The sequence below is a fragment of the Tachypleus tridentatus genome, chromosome 10 (genome assembly GCF_004210375.1).
Source record: "Tachypleus tridentatus isolate NWPU-2018 chromosome 10, ASM421037v1, whole genome shotgun sequence".
Taxonomy (NCBI): domain Eukaryota; kingdom Metazoa; phylum Arthropoda; class Merostomata; order Xiphosura; family Limulidae; genus Tachypleus; species Tachypleus tridentatus.
The window spans coordinates 159,442,224-159,459,015 of NC_134834.1; the positions used below are offsets into that span (position 1 = coordinate 159,442,224).

General features: G+C 35.2%; 1 protein-coding gene across 6 annotated transcripts in view; it reads left to right on the forward strand.

The window, feature by feature from the left end:
- Positions 1–2,510, forward strand: part of LOC143230760 (E3 ubiquitin-protein ligase MYCBP2-like) — a 145,767-nt gene extending 143,257 nt beyond the window's left edge. For all 6 annotated transcript variants that reach the window (XM_076464878.1, XM_076464884.1, XM_076464882.1 and 3 more), the window contains one exon: positions 1,366–2,510. In XM_076464878.1, coding sequence (XP_076320993.1) covers positions 1,366–1,481 — 116 coding nt within the window. In that variant the 3' untranslated portion in view covers positions 1,482–2,510. The remainder of the gene's footprint in view (positions 1–1,365) is intronic.
- The last annotated feature ends 14,282 nt before the right edge of the window (positions 2,511–16,792 follow it).

Sequence of the window (16,792 nt, forward strand, 5' to 3'; positions counted from 1 at the left end):
TGTTTGTCAAACTGACTGTTTAAGATACTTGTGTGCATCTTTGTATGTCTTTGTTATTATGCAAACATAATTACCATAAACACCATTGCCTTTTTTTATACTATACTAAGACATGTATTTTCATATTTCTCTGGTGCTTGTTTGGTTTAATTTTAAGTCTTTTTTCAGATTGTTTACTTGAGTAAAATAAACTATTCCTAGTAATGTTTAAGGTCTTTCCATTATGCCAGCAAGATAGTTTGATCGTTTGTTTTCTTTTTCATTCATGTTTTTGCTTATTAAATAGTATACTGGTTTCACATTTTTATTTCATGAACTGTCTTACTTTGTTACTTTATTTTCCTAGTTTTTTCCATTACTTTATACAAACTATTTGTACTTGTCATTCTTATTTGCTGTTGTACTCTACCAGTATATAAGTATTACGGAAGTTTGTGTGTAGTTTCTTCATATTTCTGTTATATTGATTCTACACCATGAGTTTTATGGAGTTTTGTGAAATAGTTTTTTTGTGCATTGTTTAATTCTTTGTGCTAGTTTTGTTCAAAATAATGTGTAATATTAAAAGGTCTGTCTATATCTGTTTTCTTTTGTACTCCTGCCATGTTGATGTTTCTAACACTGTTCTGTAATCAACAGTGAATTAGCTTTGGAATGTTACTAGATTTAACACTCACAAGTTCACAATAATCAATTAATTTTAGGGAGTTACTAGTTTCCACAATCACAGCAATGCTTACTAAGCAAATCACCTATTTAATAGTTTAAGTTGTGTGTGTTTGTCTTTCTTTTCAAAATGCATGTTTCACTGAACAATTTTTAATTCAGAAAATAATTATTTTGAAATTTATTATATGATCCCTAAAAATTTTAGAATAGAATACTTTTACCTTTTACTGTCGTTTAATGTATGATTATCCAGTGTATTTCACTTTGGAATTTATGATTTAAAGCACTGTAGACATCAATCAAAAATGTACTAAATGTAAAATGATTTGTTATTGTTCAGTTTCATTACAACATTATTTTTTCGTGACTTAAAAGAATGCTGAGACAAATAGTCAGTACTCAAGTATCCTATGCTTTCTTTAATACTTTATTAGTGTAACTTTAATATCATTTAGTTAAATAATATATAAATATTTCTTCTTGTTTAATTTTATTATGAAAAGACTTGCATGTTAAAATTTTTAACTTACGTGAAATTGGATTTTAAAATATAACTTCATGAGGTGCCTTGCCAGAGATAAAAAATTAAGGTGCTGAAATCCTTCTTACCCAGTCCTGAATAATTGTAGTGATTCTACAATTGCTACAAGATGTTCCAAAGAATACATAAATCATTATTGTTTCTTACTGTTACAGGTCCAAAAGCCAAACAACTGGAAGGAGAGGAATGTCCACTACATGTGAAACATCCACCTACAGGGGAAGAGTTTGCACTTGGTTGTGGTGTCTGTAGGAATGCTCACACATTCTGATTGATGATTGTGGGAGATTGTCAAGTTAAATGATACACTGTAATATAGTTGTGGGAAATTCCTTATGAAAATTTAGGGTAGTAATGAAAAAAAGTCTTTCTAATCAACTCTGATTATGTAATGATTGATATATAACGGTCTAAAACAACATTGGAGTTGATGGGTTCTGCAAGAACATAATTTACAGACATGTGAAAACTTAAGGTCGGTTTTGTATGCATCATTACAATACTGTGTTTTAGTGTTTTTCTTTTTCTAGATACTCCATAATGAAATATATGGCAAAAAGGTATTATGAAACCAATATTGTGTGTAAGTATTGAATTCTGCCAGTTATAGCTGGTGTTTTATTCATTTATACAGCAGTGTTACTAAGTACAATTTTATGTTCAGGAATTATCTTGTACATATTAGTTGTTACTCCTAAATGTAGAATGTGAACTAACTTCAAGTTGGAATCATTTTAACATCTGTCTCCATTACAGTTTCTAAGTCTACTTTGTGTACATTCTTTCTGTCAGGAGAAAATGAGTCTAATACAGACAAATTAATTTTTTATGCTGTGATATGTTTGTATCATACGTGCCATTGATTTCTGTTTTCATTTGATGTTGCTCTGTAGTTAGAAGCAATATTATATCCTGTTAAAAATGAATCAAAACTTTGTGAATCAATGTCGTACTATTTTGGCTTGATATTTAACATTATTGCTTTGAGTAATATTCATCTTTTTCCATACTTTTCTTATTTTTGTGTTCTTCCTCAGTAAGTAAGTGGTGAAACCTGAACCTCCCAAAGTTTCTAAACTTTACATCTTAATCCTTGATTTTTTTTTAAATTAAAGTTTGTATAATTGTCTTGTTTTGGCACATTTCCTCAATATTAAAGCTTGAAGAAGATTTAGACCTTCCAAATCTGGTGTTTCTGGATGAAAGAACTTGAGTGATTCTTGTAACTTGTTAACCTGAAACATTTTAGGTTTGATTGTAACAGAACAATGAATAAAAAAAATAAACATTTTATCTAGTATTCCCTGTTGTCATGAGTTTTAAAGGTTTTGTTAATTTTACAAAACCTGTATTCTCTTCAGAGTACGGCATTATTAAAATGTTTATAAAGAAAGTTAAAACAACAGTATAACTGTTTCCTGTAAACTTGCAGTAAAGAATCTCTTTTTTTTTTTTAAAAGGTCTCAATTTGTTATAACAGGGGTCAACTTTGTCTTAAAATTGTTTTTTTACTTTTTATCATAAAGTGATAAATCAGATAATCCTCAGTACTCTAACAAACTTAAGTCCAATCATATAACTAAAAATCAAAAACCTGGTCCTTTATCTGATGCTACTCAAATGGTTAGTTTGAAGGGCTGATAATGCTTAAAATTGGATTTTGATACTTGTGGTGAGTATAGCCTATAGCTTTGTGCTTGATAACAAACACAAAATCTGACAGATTTTTCCACATCTGGAAGGTTATGTAAAATTATGCAGAAAACTACTAAAAATCAGTAGCATTTATCCCTTTATTTTAATGGAAACAAGATGGAATGTGTATCTATGACAGAAGGGTAACAAAAGGGTACAAAGTTTTGAACTTAGTTCTATATGTTACAAAAACTCTATAAAGTTAATGATTAAGAAGATAAAATTGTTTTAATATTATATAGATAAGTAATATTACTTGTGACTGTTTTCAACTGCAATAGATACAGATATAATTGACAAAATATTCATTTTTTATGTGGTTTTCTAACTTTGTTTCTGAGGGTGTTTCACCTAATATTGTTACACAAACTGAATCATTCCTGTGACCCCTCTGTGTGGATTCCTGTACGTAGTGAGAGGGACTTCCCAGTAATGATTCTGTTCTTTCACTTTACCTCCTCTGGGATCTAAACATCTGTTCATGTTTGCCACGTATGATCTGTGAAGGGGAGGAGAGGATCCTGGTGGTTGAGGGATCTAACCCTAACACATCACTTTGGCCTTGAATTCCTGTCAGCTGGTCCACTTGGACTAGGGTCAACCAAGTATCAGTGTTGGATGTTTGCAACAGATGTTGTGAACACTATATCTGATGCTGGTGTTTGGGTATAGCACTCGCAAACCCTGGCATTGTCGTAGTGTCCTTGTTTGGCATTGTAGTGCATCTGCTCATACAGCCCCATGGTGAATGGGGTAAGTGGGCACCAAAATATTCTTTCCTTATTGTCCATTGTTGGGATAGCTGTAAGTTTACAGATTTACAATGCTAAAATCAGGGGCTTGATTCATCGTGGCAGACACAGCAGAAAGCCTGATGTGGCTTTGATGTAAGAAAACATGCACTCTTTTCTTATTATAGATCCCCTAACTAAAAATAAAAATAGACCATAAGTAAACAACCATGTTTTGAAAAATCTGAGCAGCAACCTTCACCTGTAACACCTGTACCTAATTTTTTTTATATTACATTCTATTTCAGACAAACCTTTTCAGCAAATGTCTCCCTTTTTTTATTCAGAAGGGACTTGCTGGCTCTCCAAAGTTAGTCCAAAAGCTTTGCTCTGGTGAATTATTGGTGGAAACATCCATATCTAAACACACTGAACTCCTCTTACATTCAAAGGCAATTGGGTTAATATATGTATTGAGGTTATGCCTTATGCAACTTTGAATTCATCATGAGGAGTTATTGTTGAGAAGAATTTGAAGAACGTCCCTGTGTCAGAGATTCTCGCTGGATTCTCCACTCAAGGAGTTTCTGCAGTGAAGTGCATCTCCACTCGCAAAGATGGAATTATGATGCTGGCCAATGTCCTCATTTTAACATTTACATCACTGTGTCTACCTGTCACCATCAAGGAAGGTTATCTTAATTGCAAGGTATGGCCATACATTCTAAATCCTCTCAGATGTTTCCAGTGTCAGCTGTTCAATTGCTCAAAGACGACATATCGTGGTTCCTTGACCTGTGCTTGTTGCAGTGCCAAAGACTGTGATGCCTATGAGTGTGAAATAGGCCCTCATTGCAATGGCTCTCAATAGTGGGATTGACCGTAACATTAAAATGCCCCCACGGCTGAAAGGGCGAGCATGTTTGGCGCAACGGGGATGTAAACCCGCGACCCTCAGATTACGAGTTGCACGCCTTAACTCACCTGGCCATGCCGGGCCTGACATGTTTTGTTCCAAGGTTTACCCTTAACGTTGGACAGTGTCATCGGCGATGGCGATACTGTCTACCTTGCAAATGTTTTTAGATTTTTAAACACCAATGACCTTTCTAACACTATTTAAGTTTTTAATTAATAACTTTAATCTTTTTTATGATTCCTTTTTGAAGTAGAACTAATTCGATATGAAATTAGAAAATGGTCGGAATGTCAAATAACTTGAAACCAGGACTGGAAAGGACAACTTCGGGTAACTAACGCTGATGTTTGAACTTGCCCGTTAGTCATCCTGGAGAGTTATAATAATTAAAATAAAATTACAGAATGTCCTTTAAATCTAGTATTACTGTAATTTCTCTCTTATTGCTGTACACCAGATATAGAAATTGGATTTCCTGCTGTGTAAGTTTTAATTCAAAAATTCAAATTTGTCTTGTTTTACCTTGATTCCTTTTTATGAATTTTAATACTTTTATTTTACTTTTAAATTTTTACCAGATGTTTGGCACAGATAGCCTAGTTGTTTTGAGCCATAAAACGTTAAACTGACCTACCCACGCATCCTAAAATTCTACAATGTAGAACTCCCATTTAAGATATAAAAAGCAAAATGTATTTTTATCGTAGAAATAAACCACACTATATATTTTTTTTACAAAATTTGCACCCTTTAATGCAATAATTGGTGATGTTAAAAAGAACCAAAAACAATTATGTTAATAGTTCTTAATCTCCTGTCTTCTTCGTTTATCTTGAAAAAGGGTGACATGTAGAAATCAAGTGAGCTCAGACAAGTCAAAGTACCTGAAGTTATTCCTTCCACCCTAGTTTAACGAACATAATCTAAATACGTTAGTAACTTAAACCAAAACTAACCTTGAGTAATTAACGCCCTATAAGTTCTCCACAACGCAATGAAAGACAAATTTTGATTTAATTTTATAATGTTTTTGTATTAAGTTCATTGTTGTTTAATAGTGCTGAATTTTAATCACCTATGGACAATTACCTTATTTCATAGCATTAGATATATTTAAGTAAATTACAATTTAAAAAAACAACAATTACATCAGTATAGTAATGCCTTGATATCTTGGTATATATGACCAAAAGTCGTTTGGGGGGCTGCAATACTAAATTCAAGAGCAGTTTTTCTGTCTTCTGGTTGTTTTATCATATACTAAATGTTGTTTTGTTTATATTTTTCGAGCAACAACTTTACTACATTTGGTTACAAACAACGAAAGGTAATAAAGATGTGGGCGTTATGGGCACCAACATCTGTTACTTTTCTTTTCTAAACATGTGAAACGGACGAAGTTGAGGTTAAACTGGGTAGAGCAGTGGTTCCCAAACTGTGCACTGGAGCGCCGCGGGATATTTTAAACTTTCGAGGGAAGCACAGCGATATCGACATCTGTCGGACAATTTTAACATTAGATCGCGTTACATTCCTCTCGATGGAATTCTTGAATATTTGAGATATGTTTTTGTTTACTTGTACTTTCGGTTACATCAGTAACTTCTCGAACTTTCTCGTTTCTTAAATTTTGTATATAAATACCTGTCGACTCTTCGGGCCCATCAGTAATCGAAATAACTGAAGGATGTTGTGATCAAGTGTCTGCAAAGTCTAGCGAAGTTCAGTGAATTAGTTTGTTGATTTTTAGCTCTTGTGCATAAAAATGGAAAGATTTTTGAACATTAGTAAGAAATGTGGGAGTGAAGAAAAGGATGGTGAACCACAGACCAGTGACAAAGTCGTGAAGAAACGTAAGTATCGGAAATATGACAGTAGTTATCTAGATTTTGGCTTCACTTCGGTGCATGTTAATCATGAAAAGCGTTGTAGGTATTATGCCTGAAAGTGTTAGCATCAGGGTGCATGCTTCCAAGTAAACTAAAATGCCACTTAGAGATCAGTCATCCTAACATGACTTGTAAATCCCGTGATTATTTTACCAGAAAGTTAAAAGAATTGAAAGAACAAAAAGGTACATTTTTGAAACAAGTATCAATACCAACCAATGCTTTGCTGGCATTCTATAAGGTGGTATATAGAGTCGTGGAATATAAAAAACCTCACACCATTGCAGAAGAACTGATTTTACCAGCTGCGGCTGATATAGTAAACATTGTGGTTAGTAAATCTGCGGAAAGACTGCCTTCAAAGGTGCCTTTTTTTCAGCAATACTATCAATCATAAAATCCAACACATGGCCAGACACCTCAACGATCAGCTGATTGAAAAAATGAAAGGGAAGGAATTCGGGTTACAGCTGGTAGAGGTGATGAATAGTAACAAGGATGCTCATTTAATTTGATACACATGGTTCATAGATGGTGACAAAATTGTGGATTACCTTCTCTTTTGTAAAAGTATCACTGCAGGTGCAAAGGCTCAAGACTTGTTTGAGATCCTTGACAGTTTTATATGTGAAAACAACTTAGACTGGACTAAGTGCATTGGCGACTGTACCGATGGGGGTCACTCTACGTCCAACTGTTATGGAGGATTGCAGGCACTCATACAAAGCAAAGTTCTTAATGCACTGTGGACCCAATGCATAATCCACATGGAAGCTCTTGCGTCAAAGTACCCGAGTTCTCCACTGAATCTAATCCTGGAAAGTTTGTTGAAAGTGGTGAACTTCATAAAAACTCGGCCAAAGAAGGCGAGGTTTTAAAAGACCTGAGTGAGGATATAAGATCTGAGCACACATCTTTGTTGTACTACTGTAGCTCGCGATGGCTCTCCCGTCGAAATGTACTGCCCTGTGTGTTCGAATTACAACAGGAACTCTACTCTTATCTAGAAGAAGAACACGAATGTGCTAAAAACCTTTTTGGATACTGATTTTTTGTCAAACTTAGCACACCTGTGTGATCTCTTTGAAAAAAAAAATGAAGGTAGGGAAGCAACACGCACATTCCGAAACTCGCAGAGAAGGTTTCAGCCTTCAGAAAAAAGTTACTACTATGAAGAAGAAAAATGAACGAAAATAGTAGCAAAGACTGTTTCCCTTTATTGAAGCAAATTGTTACATCCAATGAAGTTGGTTTGACTTACGAAATAAAATCTATTTTTGAGGAGCACCTAACACATCTCAGTAACCGGTTTGAAAATTACTGTGCAGAAGATATGGAGAAGTTTGCATGGATCCAAGACCCATTCAACGCTAAGGCCCCATCTAAATATACCTCTGTAGAAGATTGGTTTGTTTGATTTGTTTTGAACTTCGCGCAAAGTTACACGAGGACTATTAGCCGTCCCTAATTTAGCAGTGTAAGCATTTAGGGCAGGCAGCATCACCACCCACCGCCAACTCTTGGGCTACTCTTTACCATCAAATAGTAGGATTGACCGTCACATTATAACGCCTCTCATTGCTGAAAGGGCGAGCATGTTTGGTGTGACGGGGATCTCTGTAGAAGAAGAAAATCTTATTGAGCTGTGACAAGACTTTAAAACAAAATTTGACAGCATGGAACTAACTGAGTTTTGGATATCAGTAAAAGATGAATATACGTTGCTAGTTGCTAAAGCTTAGCGAATCCAAATTCCATTTGCAACTTCATATCTCTGCGAAGCTGTGTTTTCGGCAGTTGTAATAAAAAGCAAGTACCGCGCAAAAATCAATGTAGAACTGGAAATGAGTTGGCGGGGTCCAATCTGATTCCAAGGTTTGAGAAGCTGTGCAGTACCCAACAGGCGCACACATCCCACTAGTCGTTGTTATTTAAAAATGAAATAAAAATATTGTTTTACTTTCAATTTACCTGTATCATTCTTTCAAACGGCTACTAAGTTGTTACCTATTAAAAATTAAGTTATTTGGGCCTGACTATTTAATAAACGGAACTGTTAGGTTTTTCGTTTTGCCTAGGGGCACCGTCAAAAAATTGCTGAGACACTTAGGGCGCCGTGAACCGAGAAAGTTTGGGATACGCTGGGGTAGATGGCGTATCCCAATGCAGTTTGGGTCTTATTTCTACCAGAACCCCAATATACCAGAGGGTAAAATACATGATGACTTATATTATGACTTGTACCCTGATTTTGATTGTTTTGATTCTTTGGAATTAATCACACAGCTACATAATCGACTATCTGTGCTGTTCAACACTGACGTCGAAATTCGGCTTCTAACGGTGTAAGTCTGCAGTAAGTGTAACTGTGCCATTAGGGTAGGAGTCCCCTGGTGTTGGATGTTTATTTTGTGGCTGCATTTTTGTTGTTTCTTTGAGATGATTATTTCTTCACTCCATAAAATATAATTTACGTGCGTAAATAATATAACATAAAACGAATATGTTTATCTAACCTTAAAAGTTGTGTTAAGGAACTGGATGAACCGGTTTCAATTAAATTTGGTGCAAGAACCCAGGTGGACCCGAAAGACTGAGTTTAAATTTGTATAAAATCTGATAAATTGTTCGAGCGCGAGAGTCAGTTTAGTTTTCTCGTTTTAATGCCGCAGTTTAAAGCTCAACTGAGGATTTATATTTAGTGCGTTGCGCGGCTAAAACAATCTCCTGCAGAACGCAGTGTGTTACTAACAGAAGTGGTACTGTCTCAAGATACATTATAACAGAAGTGACAGTTTAGCTAATTTCCACCTTGTATAGCTAGGACTGTGGTAATTCAAACTATCATATATATTTTGAGGAAGTGCTATACTGGACGGTTACTTCATATAACATATTTCAAGACAATTCTTTACGAAATAGATGAGATATAAAATCTTCAGTTGTTATTGTTTGTTTGGGAATTTCGCACAAAGCTACTCGAGGGCTATCTGTGCTAGCCGTCCCTAATTTAGCAGTGTAAGACTAGAGGGAAGGCAGCTAGTCATCACCACCCACCGCCAACTCTTGGGCTACTCTTTACCAACGAATAGTGGGATTGACCGTCACATTATATACACCCCCACGGCTGGGAGGGCGAGCATGTTCAGCGCGACGCGGGCGCGAACCCGCGACCCTCGGATTACGAGTAGCACGCCTTACGCGCTAGGCCATGCCGGGCCTGGTTGTTATTGAGTGTCTTCCTTTTTCTTTTTTTTCACCAAAAATACGAGAACTGTATTTAATAGAAAACATGTTTAACTTTTATGGATTTTTTTTTTTTGTAAGTTTGGTACTCTGATAGATCTTTTCAATTTACAAGTTGGAGTCTCATTTGGTGCAAATATAAGTCATGTCCAAAGTTATTCAACAAAAACCGTCAAATTTGTCGAACATGTGTACCATCATGCAAAAAGTCACAGCCCGGTATGGCAAGGTGGTTAAGGCATTCGACCGGTCACACCAAACATGCTCGCCCTTTCAGCCATAGGGGCGTTATGATGTGACGGTCAATCCCATTGTTCGTTGGTAAAAGAGTAGCCCAAGAGTTGGCGGTGGGTGGTGATGACCAGCTGCCTTCCCTCTAGCCTTACACTACTAAATTAGGGACGGCTAGCAAAGATAGCCCTCGTGTAGCTTTGCGCGAAATTCAAAACAAACCAAACCAAATAATCACCATGAGTTAAAAGACTATCATATTTACTGCAGTTTCAACTAAAAATAAAAGTGGATCGATTTTAGTTTTTCATTCAGATTAAAGACGGCTGATTTAGAGTAGCAAAACATGTACAAATGTACAGTGAAAAGTTGTACAAATACATAAGTTTTAATGAGGTCAAGAGAACTAAATTAGCAGTTTCTAGCTAAAGTTTTCCCAAGAAAAATAGGTGGATGGGTATTATTCATTGCCTACTTTTCATAACAAATTTATTAAATAGTATGAAATTATCCTAGCTAAAGAATGTTAAGCGTCATGTGCTTAAAATAAGAAATAAACATTAATATTTATATATTCGATACGGTTGTACTGATTGCATGGGGAAAGAGTGACAAGAAACTGTTCATCTGAATTTCATGACGTTACTATAAAGGAAGCTATTTGTACTGTTTTAGAGAAGTTTGGTTTATTTTGAATTTCACGCAAAGCTACAGGAGGGCTATCTGCGCTAACCGTGCCTAATTTTGCAGTGTAAGACTAGAGGGAACAGCTCGTCATTACCACCCACCGCCAACTATTGGGCCACTCGTTTATCAACGAATAGCACAATTGACCGCCACATTATAACGCTCCCATAGCTGAAAGGGCGTGCATGTTTTGTGGGACGGGGATTAGATCCCACGATCCTTATATTGCGATCATCGCGCCCTGTTACACTGTTAAATGGTCAAATATTTAACGTCAATTAAACGTACAGGTGCAAAACATGTTATACAAATTTTTCGTACAAAGTGTGTTCAATCCTCTGTAGATGCCCAGTACTCTTACAATATTAATTCCATATATATATTTGGTGATGATGATAGTATTTCCTATAAACAGATGAAATTAGGGAAAAACTATAGACAAAAAAATCTTTCCGAGTTCAGTAAAAGTTAAACAACCCTAACACTAAATAATTAATAAAATTAGTCCATATGGAAGGGACAGCCGCAAATTTACAGACACAATTGTAACGTGCTGAGGTCGATTTCCCCAAGTAGACACAGCAAATATTCTAATATTGGTTTGCTAAATAATTTATAAATTATGATATAATATAGCCACGTTATACAATTATTTTACACTTGTTTTTCAATAGCAAATGTACTTTTTATGTTAAAACTAAAAATATCAGAATCGTAGTTATCCAGAAAAACATTCTTTTTGGAAAAATGGGATTTTGTTAATTCAGAAAACCACCATTCTGGGAATTTTTCTTTACAAATAATATCGTTCAATCAAACAAGATAGCGTTAGTTAGCTTTGAGAAATACTGATGTTTATTAGAAATTTGTTAGGACATAATATACCATACATAAGTTTTGATTAGTTTGAATTTCGCACAAAGTTACACGAGTGTTATCTATGCTAGCCTTTCCTAATTGAGTAATGTAAGACTAGAGGGAAGGTAGCTAGTCATCACCACCCACCGCCAATTCTTGGACTACTCTTTCACCAATAATTGTGGGATTGATCGTCACATTATAACGTCTCCACAGCTGAAGCATGTTTAGTGTGACGGGGATGTGAACCGGCGACCCTTGGATTACGAGTCGAATGCCTTAACCACCTGGCCATGCTGGGACACAGATAGCCCTCGAGTAACTTTGTGCGAAATTCAAAGACAACAACAAATCGTTAGCCGTTCCTTATGTTCAAGTGATACACTACTACCAACTCTTGTATTATGTTATTTCTTATCCAGGATTATTACTGTTATTATGTTTAAAACTTAGTGTATAAGGGTAAGAAATATCCTGTTATCAAGCCCAGAAGAAAAAAAAAAAAGGAACATACTAGTAACCACTACTGTGTGTTCGGTTAATGTTTCCCCACAGGTGGCTTGGTGGTAACCATGAGAGTTTATAGCACGAATATCTCGGTTCGATACACCCGATGGGCACACCACAAATGGTTTATTGTGTATCTTTGAGCTGATAAAAAAAATGAAACAAATTTGGCGTGGAAGTAATGTGGTTACCCTGACAAGTAATCAAAAAATTTCTAATACAGTTTATTACAGCTTTAAAATATTTATTTTTCATAACAGTTACTACATTGTATTTTATTTTTACATTTTTATGTAGCAAACAGACGTATTCATGCTTAACAAGCAGCATTTACTTTTGAAACTATGAAAAATCTATTAAGGTTGTATGTATGTATTGATAACTACTGGCGTGTTCCAAATAATAGTGCAGGGTGAAAAAAATTTAGACTCAAATTTAATGAATGTACAGGTCGAAATCATAGGATTAAATTGAAATTTGTGTTGTTATTTAAAAATGACCGAAAAACAAATTGTGAAGACTTATATAATCATCTTGCACGATGGAAAATTTCTCCGAGTTAATCGGATGAGAACGATTATTTGGAATACGAAAGCAGTGCTCTCTAGTGACAAATAATAAAATAGCATTATATAACAAAATTTTTCATAAAATTTCCTATTAATTTTTTTTTTATAACCGTGTAGCTATGTGCGAGATTCAAAACAAACAGTCCAGGATAGACATGGCAGTGTATAGAGTTTTTAAAAAATCCCCGAGTACTTTTTCATTTGGTCTATAACTTCGTTACCACGACCCTAACCGTAATAAATATCGATATAGTAATAGTGGTCGCAACCAGTATATTGATTTATCATTAACCAAAATATTAATCTTTGCAAGCCATGCGACAGGAAAGTATCATTGGGACCGGGAAGTTGTAAAATATTTGTTATGGACAGACAAACAGACATAAGCCACTTTATTTTAGGAAAGCTACAGCTACATGTTCCTCTATGCAAATACTACAGTACCATGTTCCATACCTTGGCGTTTGTTAGCGTGTCGGATGATGAAGCTAAGGGGGTCTTGGTTCTCGTCATGTTTACTCAAAAAAGTGTTCCTAGTAGGTTTCTCATTTTTTGATATTGGCGACTGTTTTAATTTCTTCTTCGTTGCTGACTTATCGGCTACTTTTAAAATTTATAAATTATTTTTCAGGGAACTTGAAAGTATTTCACAATAATATGGTGAAAGGTTTAAAATATAATATAGCATATTTCTTAGGAATATATAACCATTCAAAAGGTATGTCTGTTTTTTTAATTTCGCGCAAAGCTACTCGAGGGCTATCTACGCTAGCCGTTCCCTAATTTAGCAGTGTAAGACTAGAGGGAAAGCAGCTAGTCATCACTACCCACCGCCAACCGTTGTGCTACTCTTTTGCCAACGAATAGTGGGATTGATCGTAAATTATAACGCCCCTACGGCTGAAAGGGAGAGCATGTTTGATGCGACGAGGATTCGAACCCGCGACTCTCAGATTACGAGTCTAACGCCTTAATCCACCTGACCATGCTGGGCACTCCTTCAAAAGGAAATCTAATTTTTGTACAGCCATTACGTCAACAAAACAAATACAGCGAGTAACGCGAATACTTTTGCTTTTTGGTTATGTGATGGATTTACTATCATATATCTGTTCTAATATCGATGTTTGTTTATGTTAAATTTATATTTAGAAATATACATGACATATACTGTTAAATCTGTATTGTGAAACTACTGTTTTTTCACTAAGATTGTAGAAGATTCTTGAATGTAAGAATCAACGATATATATGTGTACATAAACACTAATCTTTCGTCTATATTGTTGTTCAAGATGAAAATTTTCGAAACTCTCCTCACACCTATAAATGTAACCAACGCGACCCGCCATACTATAAATCTCGGAAGCTATAATTGTGATTACCGCTTATTAATCGGGAACTTCAGATATTTTACGAAGGACGTTTATAAATTTCGAACATTACAAACCATTCAACTTCAGTGGATTCACATCGGACATTCGTAATTTTGCGAAGACATTATGTAACTTTAGCGGTGAAAAATTCGACATGTGATCAACGAAGAACGCAGAGCAAGACAGCTTCCTATCAGGCGAATTGCCTCTCAATCAACTTAAGATTAATTTGCTGTTCGTGATCCCTCGATAAGATACCAAAGAAGTTCCAAAACAAACAGACTACTCAATACTGTTTACAAGTTTATAAAACTCTTGCACATATATCATTATTTGTAATCACCGTTATTGTAAATTGTACCATTGTTCGTATAATATATTTGTATTAGAAAAAAACAACAACTATGTGTATTTGTCTTGTTGGCAAATATAAGTTGGATACATATCGACATCTTCTTAACTTCAAAATGTAAAACCAGTGGCACAGCTGTATGTCTGTGGACTCCCACCCCTAGAAACCGGGTTTCGAAACCTTTGGTAGGCAGAAAAATGGAAACCAGATTCAAAGAACACAGAAAGTCACCTTCACACATTTTCGAACACTATAAAATCAAATAAACACAACATAACCAAAGAAAACACCCACATACTAAATAACGAAACAAAAATAAACAAACGCAAAATTAAAGAAGCCTTACTTATTCAACAACTCAAGCCCAAAATAAACCAATATAAAGGAACACCTTTATATCTATATTAATAAATATAATCAAACATTTAAGTAAGCACGCCTTCTACATTCCTACACTCAGTTACACAACCCCCTTTGAACATGTGGTCAGCTGTCGGTCAGTCACATCTGTCTTTCTTGTGAACCTGACGATGACCGAAGAAGGTCGAAACGTTGTTCGCTCCTCTATATAAAATTTTTTCTCAACCCAAACCAGCCGTTTTTTACATATAAGGCTAGAACCGTTGTTAATTAAATACATTTTGGAAGAAAAAAAAAGTAATAATATGAAATAACTTGCAACGAAACGATCAAAATTATATTTTGTTTGAAATATTTGAAATGTCTGTCTTTTCTACCATAAGCGAGATCGCTTTGTGCAAACTGTCATATGTGGTTAGATTTTGTTTTTTTGAGCTTGATGACAACGAATGATAATGCTGAATTTATTACTCTCTGTGCGGTCCTTTATGGTCCTCTGCCTTAATCAGACTAGTAATCCATACTACATGTACTTCCGCAGCTCCCGAAAGTATTTTGTTTCAAGAGTAAATAAAACCAAAATTAAGAGTAACAGATATTTTTATTTATTGATTTTGAAATTCATATGTCACTCTATGTTGCGGCCTGCAGAGTGCATAAATCTTCTCGTGGAGTCATGACATACGAACGTTTTACTGGCAGTATAGATTGCAACGTTAAGGGTCCCTGATGTGGCATCATTTTAAAATCTGCTGATTGACTGACAGACAACATACTACTCTATTGTGGTGCAAATTATTATGACAAGTAAACATTCCAAGTCTTCTTTAGCACCCCCTTTCGGGAAAACTATGTTTTTAAAAAAAAGAACTATTCGTTCTTTACCAAATGTCAGACATCGGTGTACTAATTTGATTATTTATATTCAAATAGATCATTATAGTACGAGTTTCTTAAGGTCATGATTTTTATGTGGTACAAGCTTGAGAATGATTTCGAATGCAGCATTTATTCGTTGGTTAGCGCTTCTGTTTTACCAAAAGTGTGAATCTGTTATAATAATACTCAGAATTTTGTTTTTCATGAAACTGCGCGCGCACTTTACTATCTAAATGCGCAGACGCGCGCACTTCATTTTAACGGATGTGAACAAAAAGCAGGTATAAATATATCTCAGTAGACATTTTATTCTATAACATATTAAAAACATATCATCAAAGTTTTAACAAAGTCTAACGTAGGGTAGTATTGACAATATAAAGTACAGTATAGTTTTGACTTATCTAAATTAAAGCAAGAAGAAAAACCTATACAAATTACAGTGTAAATTTACCTCTTTATGGAATATAATATACTCTAGTAGACATTTTGTATAACAACAAGATATTAAAGGCTGTATGGCACAGGAAGTCAGCTGCTCTAACTTAATGATACTTTACTGTATGTCACAGGAAGTCAGCTGCTCTAACTTAATGACACTCTTTTGTATGACACACGAAGTCAGATGCTCTAACTTAATGATACTTCACTGTATAGCATAGGAAGTCAGCTGCTCTAACTTAATGATACTTTACTGTATGTCACAGGAAGTCAGCTGCTCTAACTTAATAATACTTTACTGTATGTCACAGGAAGTCAGCTGCTCTAACTCATGATATTTTACTTTATGGAACAAGAAGTCAGCTGTTGTAAAATGAAACGAGAAGAGAGCTCAAGATCGGATATTATCATCTTCACTTCGTTTTTACGTTTAGCGAGGAAATGAATATATCTTATTGATGTTACCACATTATCCCTTTCTTTTATTACGTCGATGTCAGAAGGTCGTTTGCCCTTTACTCGTCCTTGACCTACTTCCAATGCGTTATTAACAACCTTTCTCCGCCCTTATCACCCTTGCTGACCCGGTTTATAGTCAGTGTTTTGGGTAAGGCAGAAGTTACGCCAGTTCTTGCTCTTTAATTTTATTCAAGTATCTATAAAAACCGAAAGTGGGACAGAGTATTTTTTTATTTATTCTATACACAATCAGCAGTTCTTAAATACGCTGTCTCCCAGTGGCATGTCTGTGGACTCACACCGCTAGAAACTGGGTTTCGATACCCGTGGTGGAGAGAGCAGAGATAGCTCTTTGTGTAGCTTTGTTCTTAATTACAAACAATC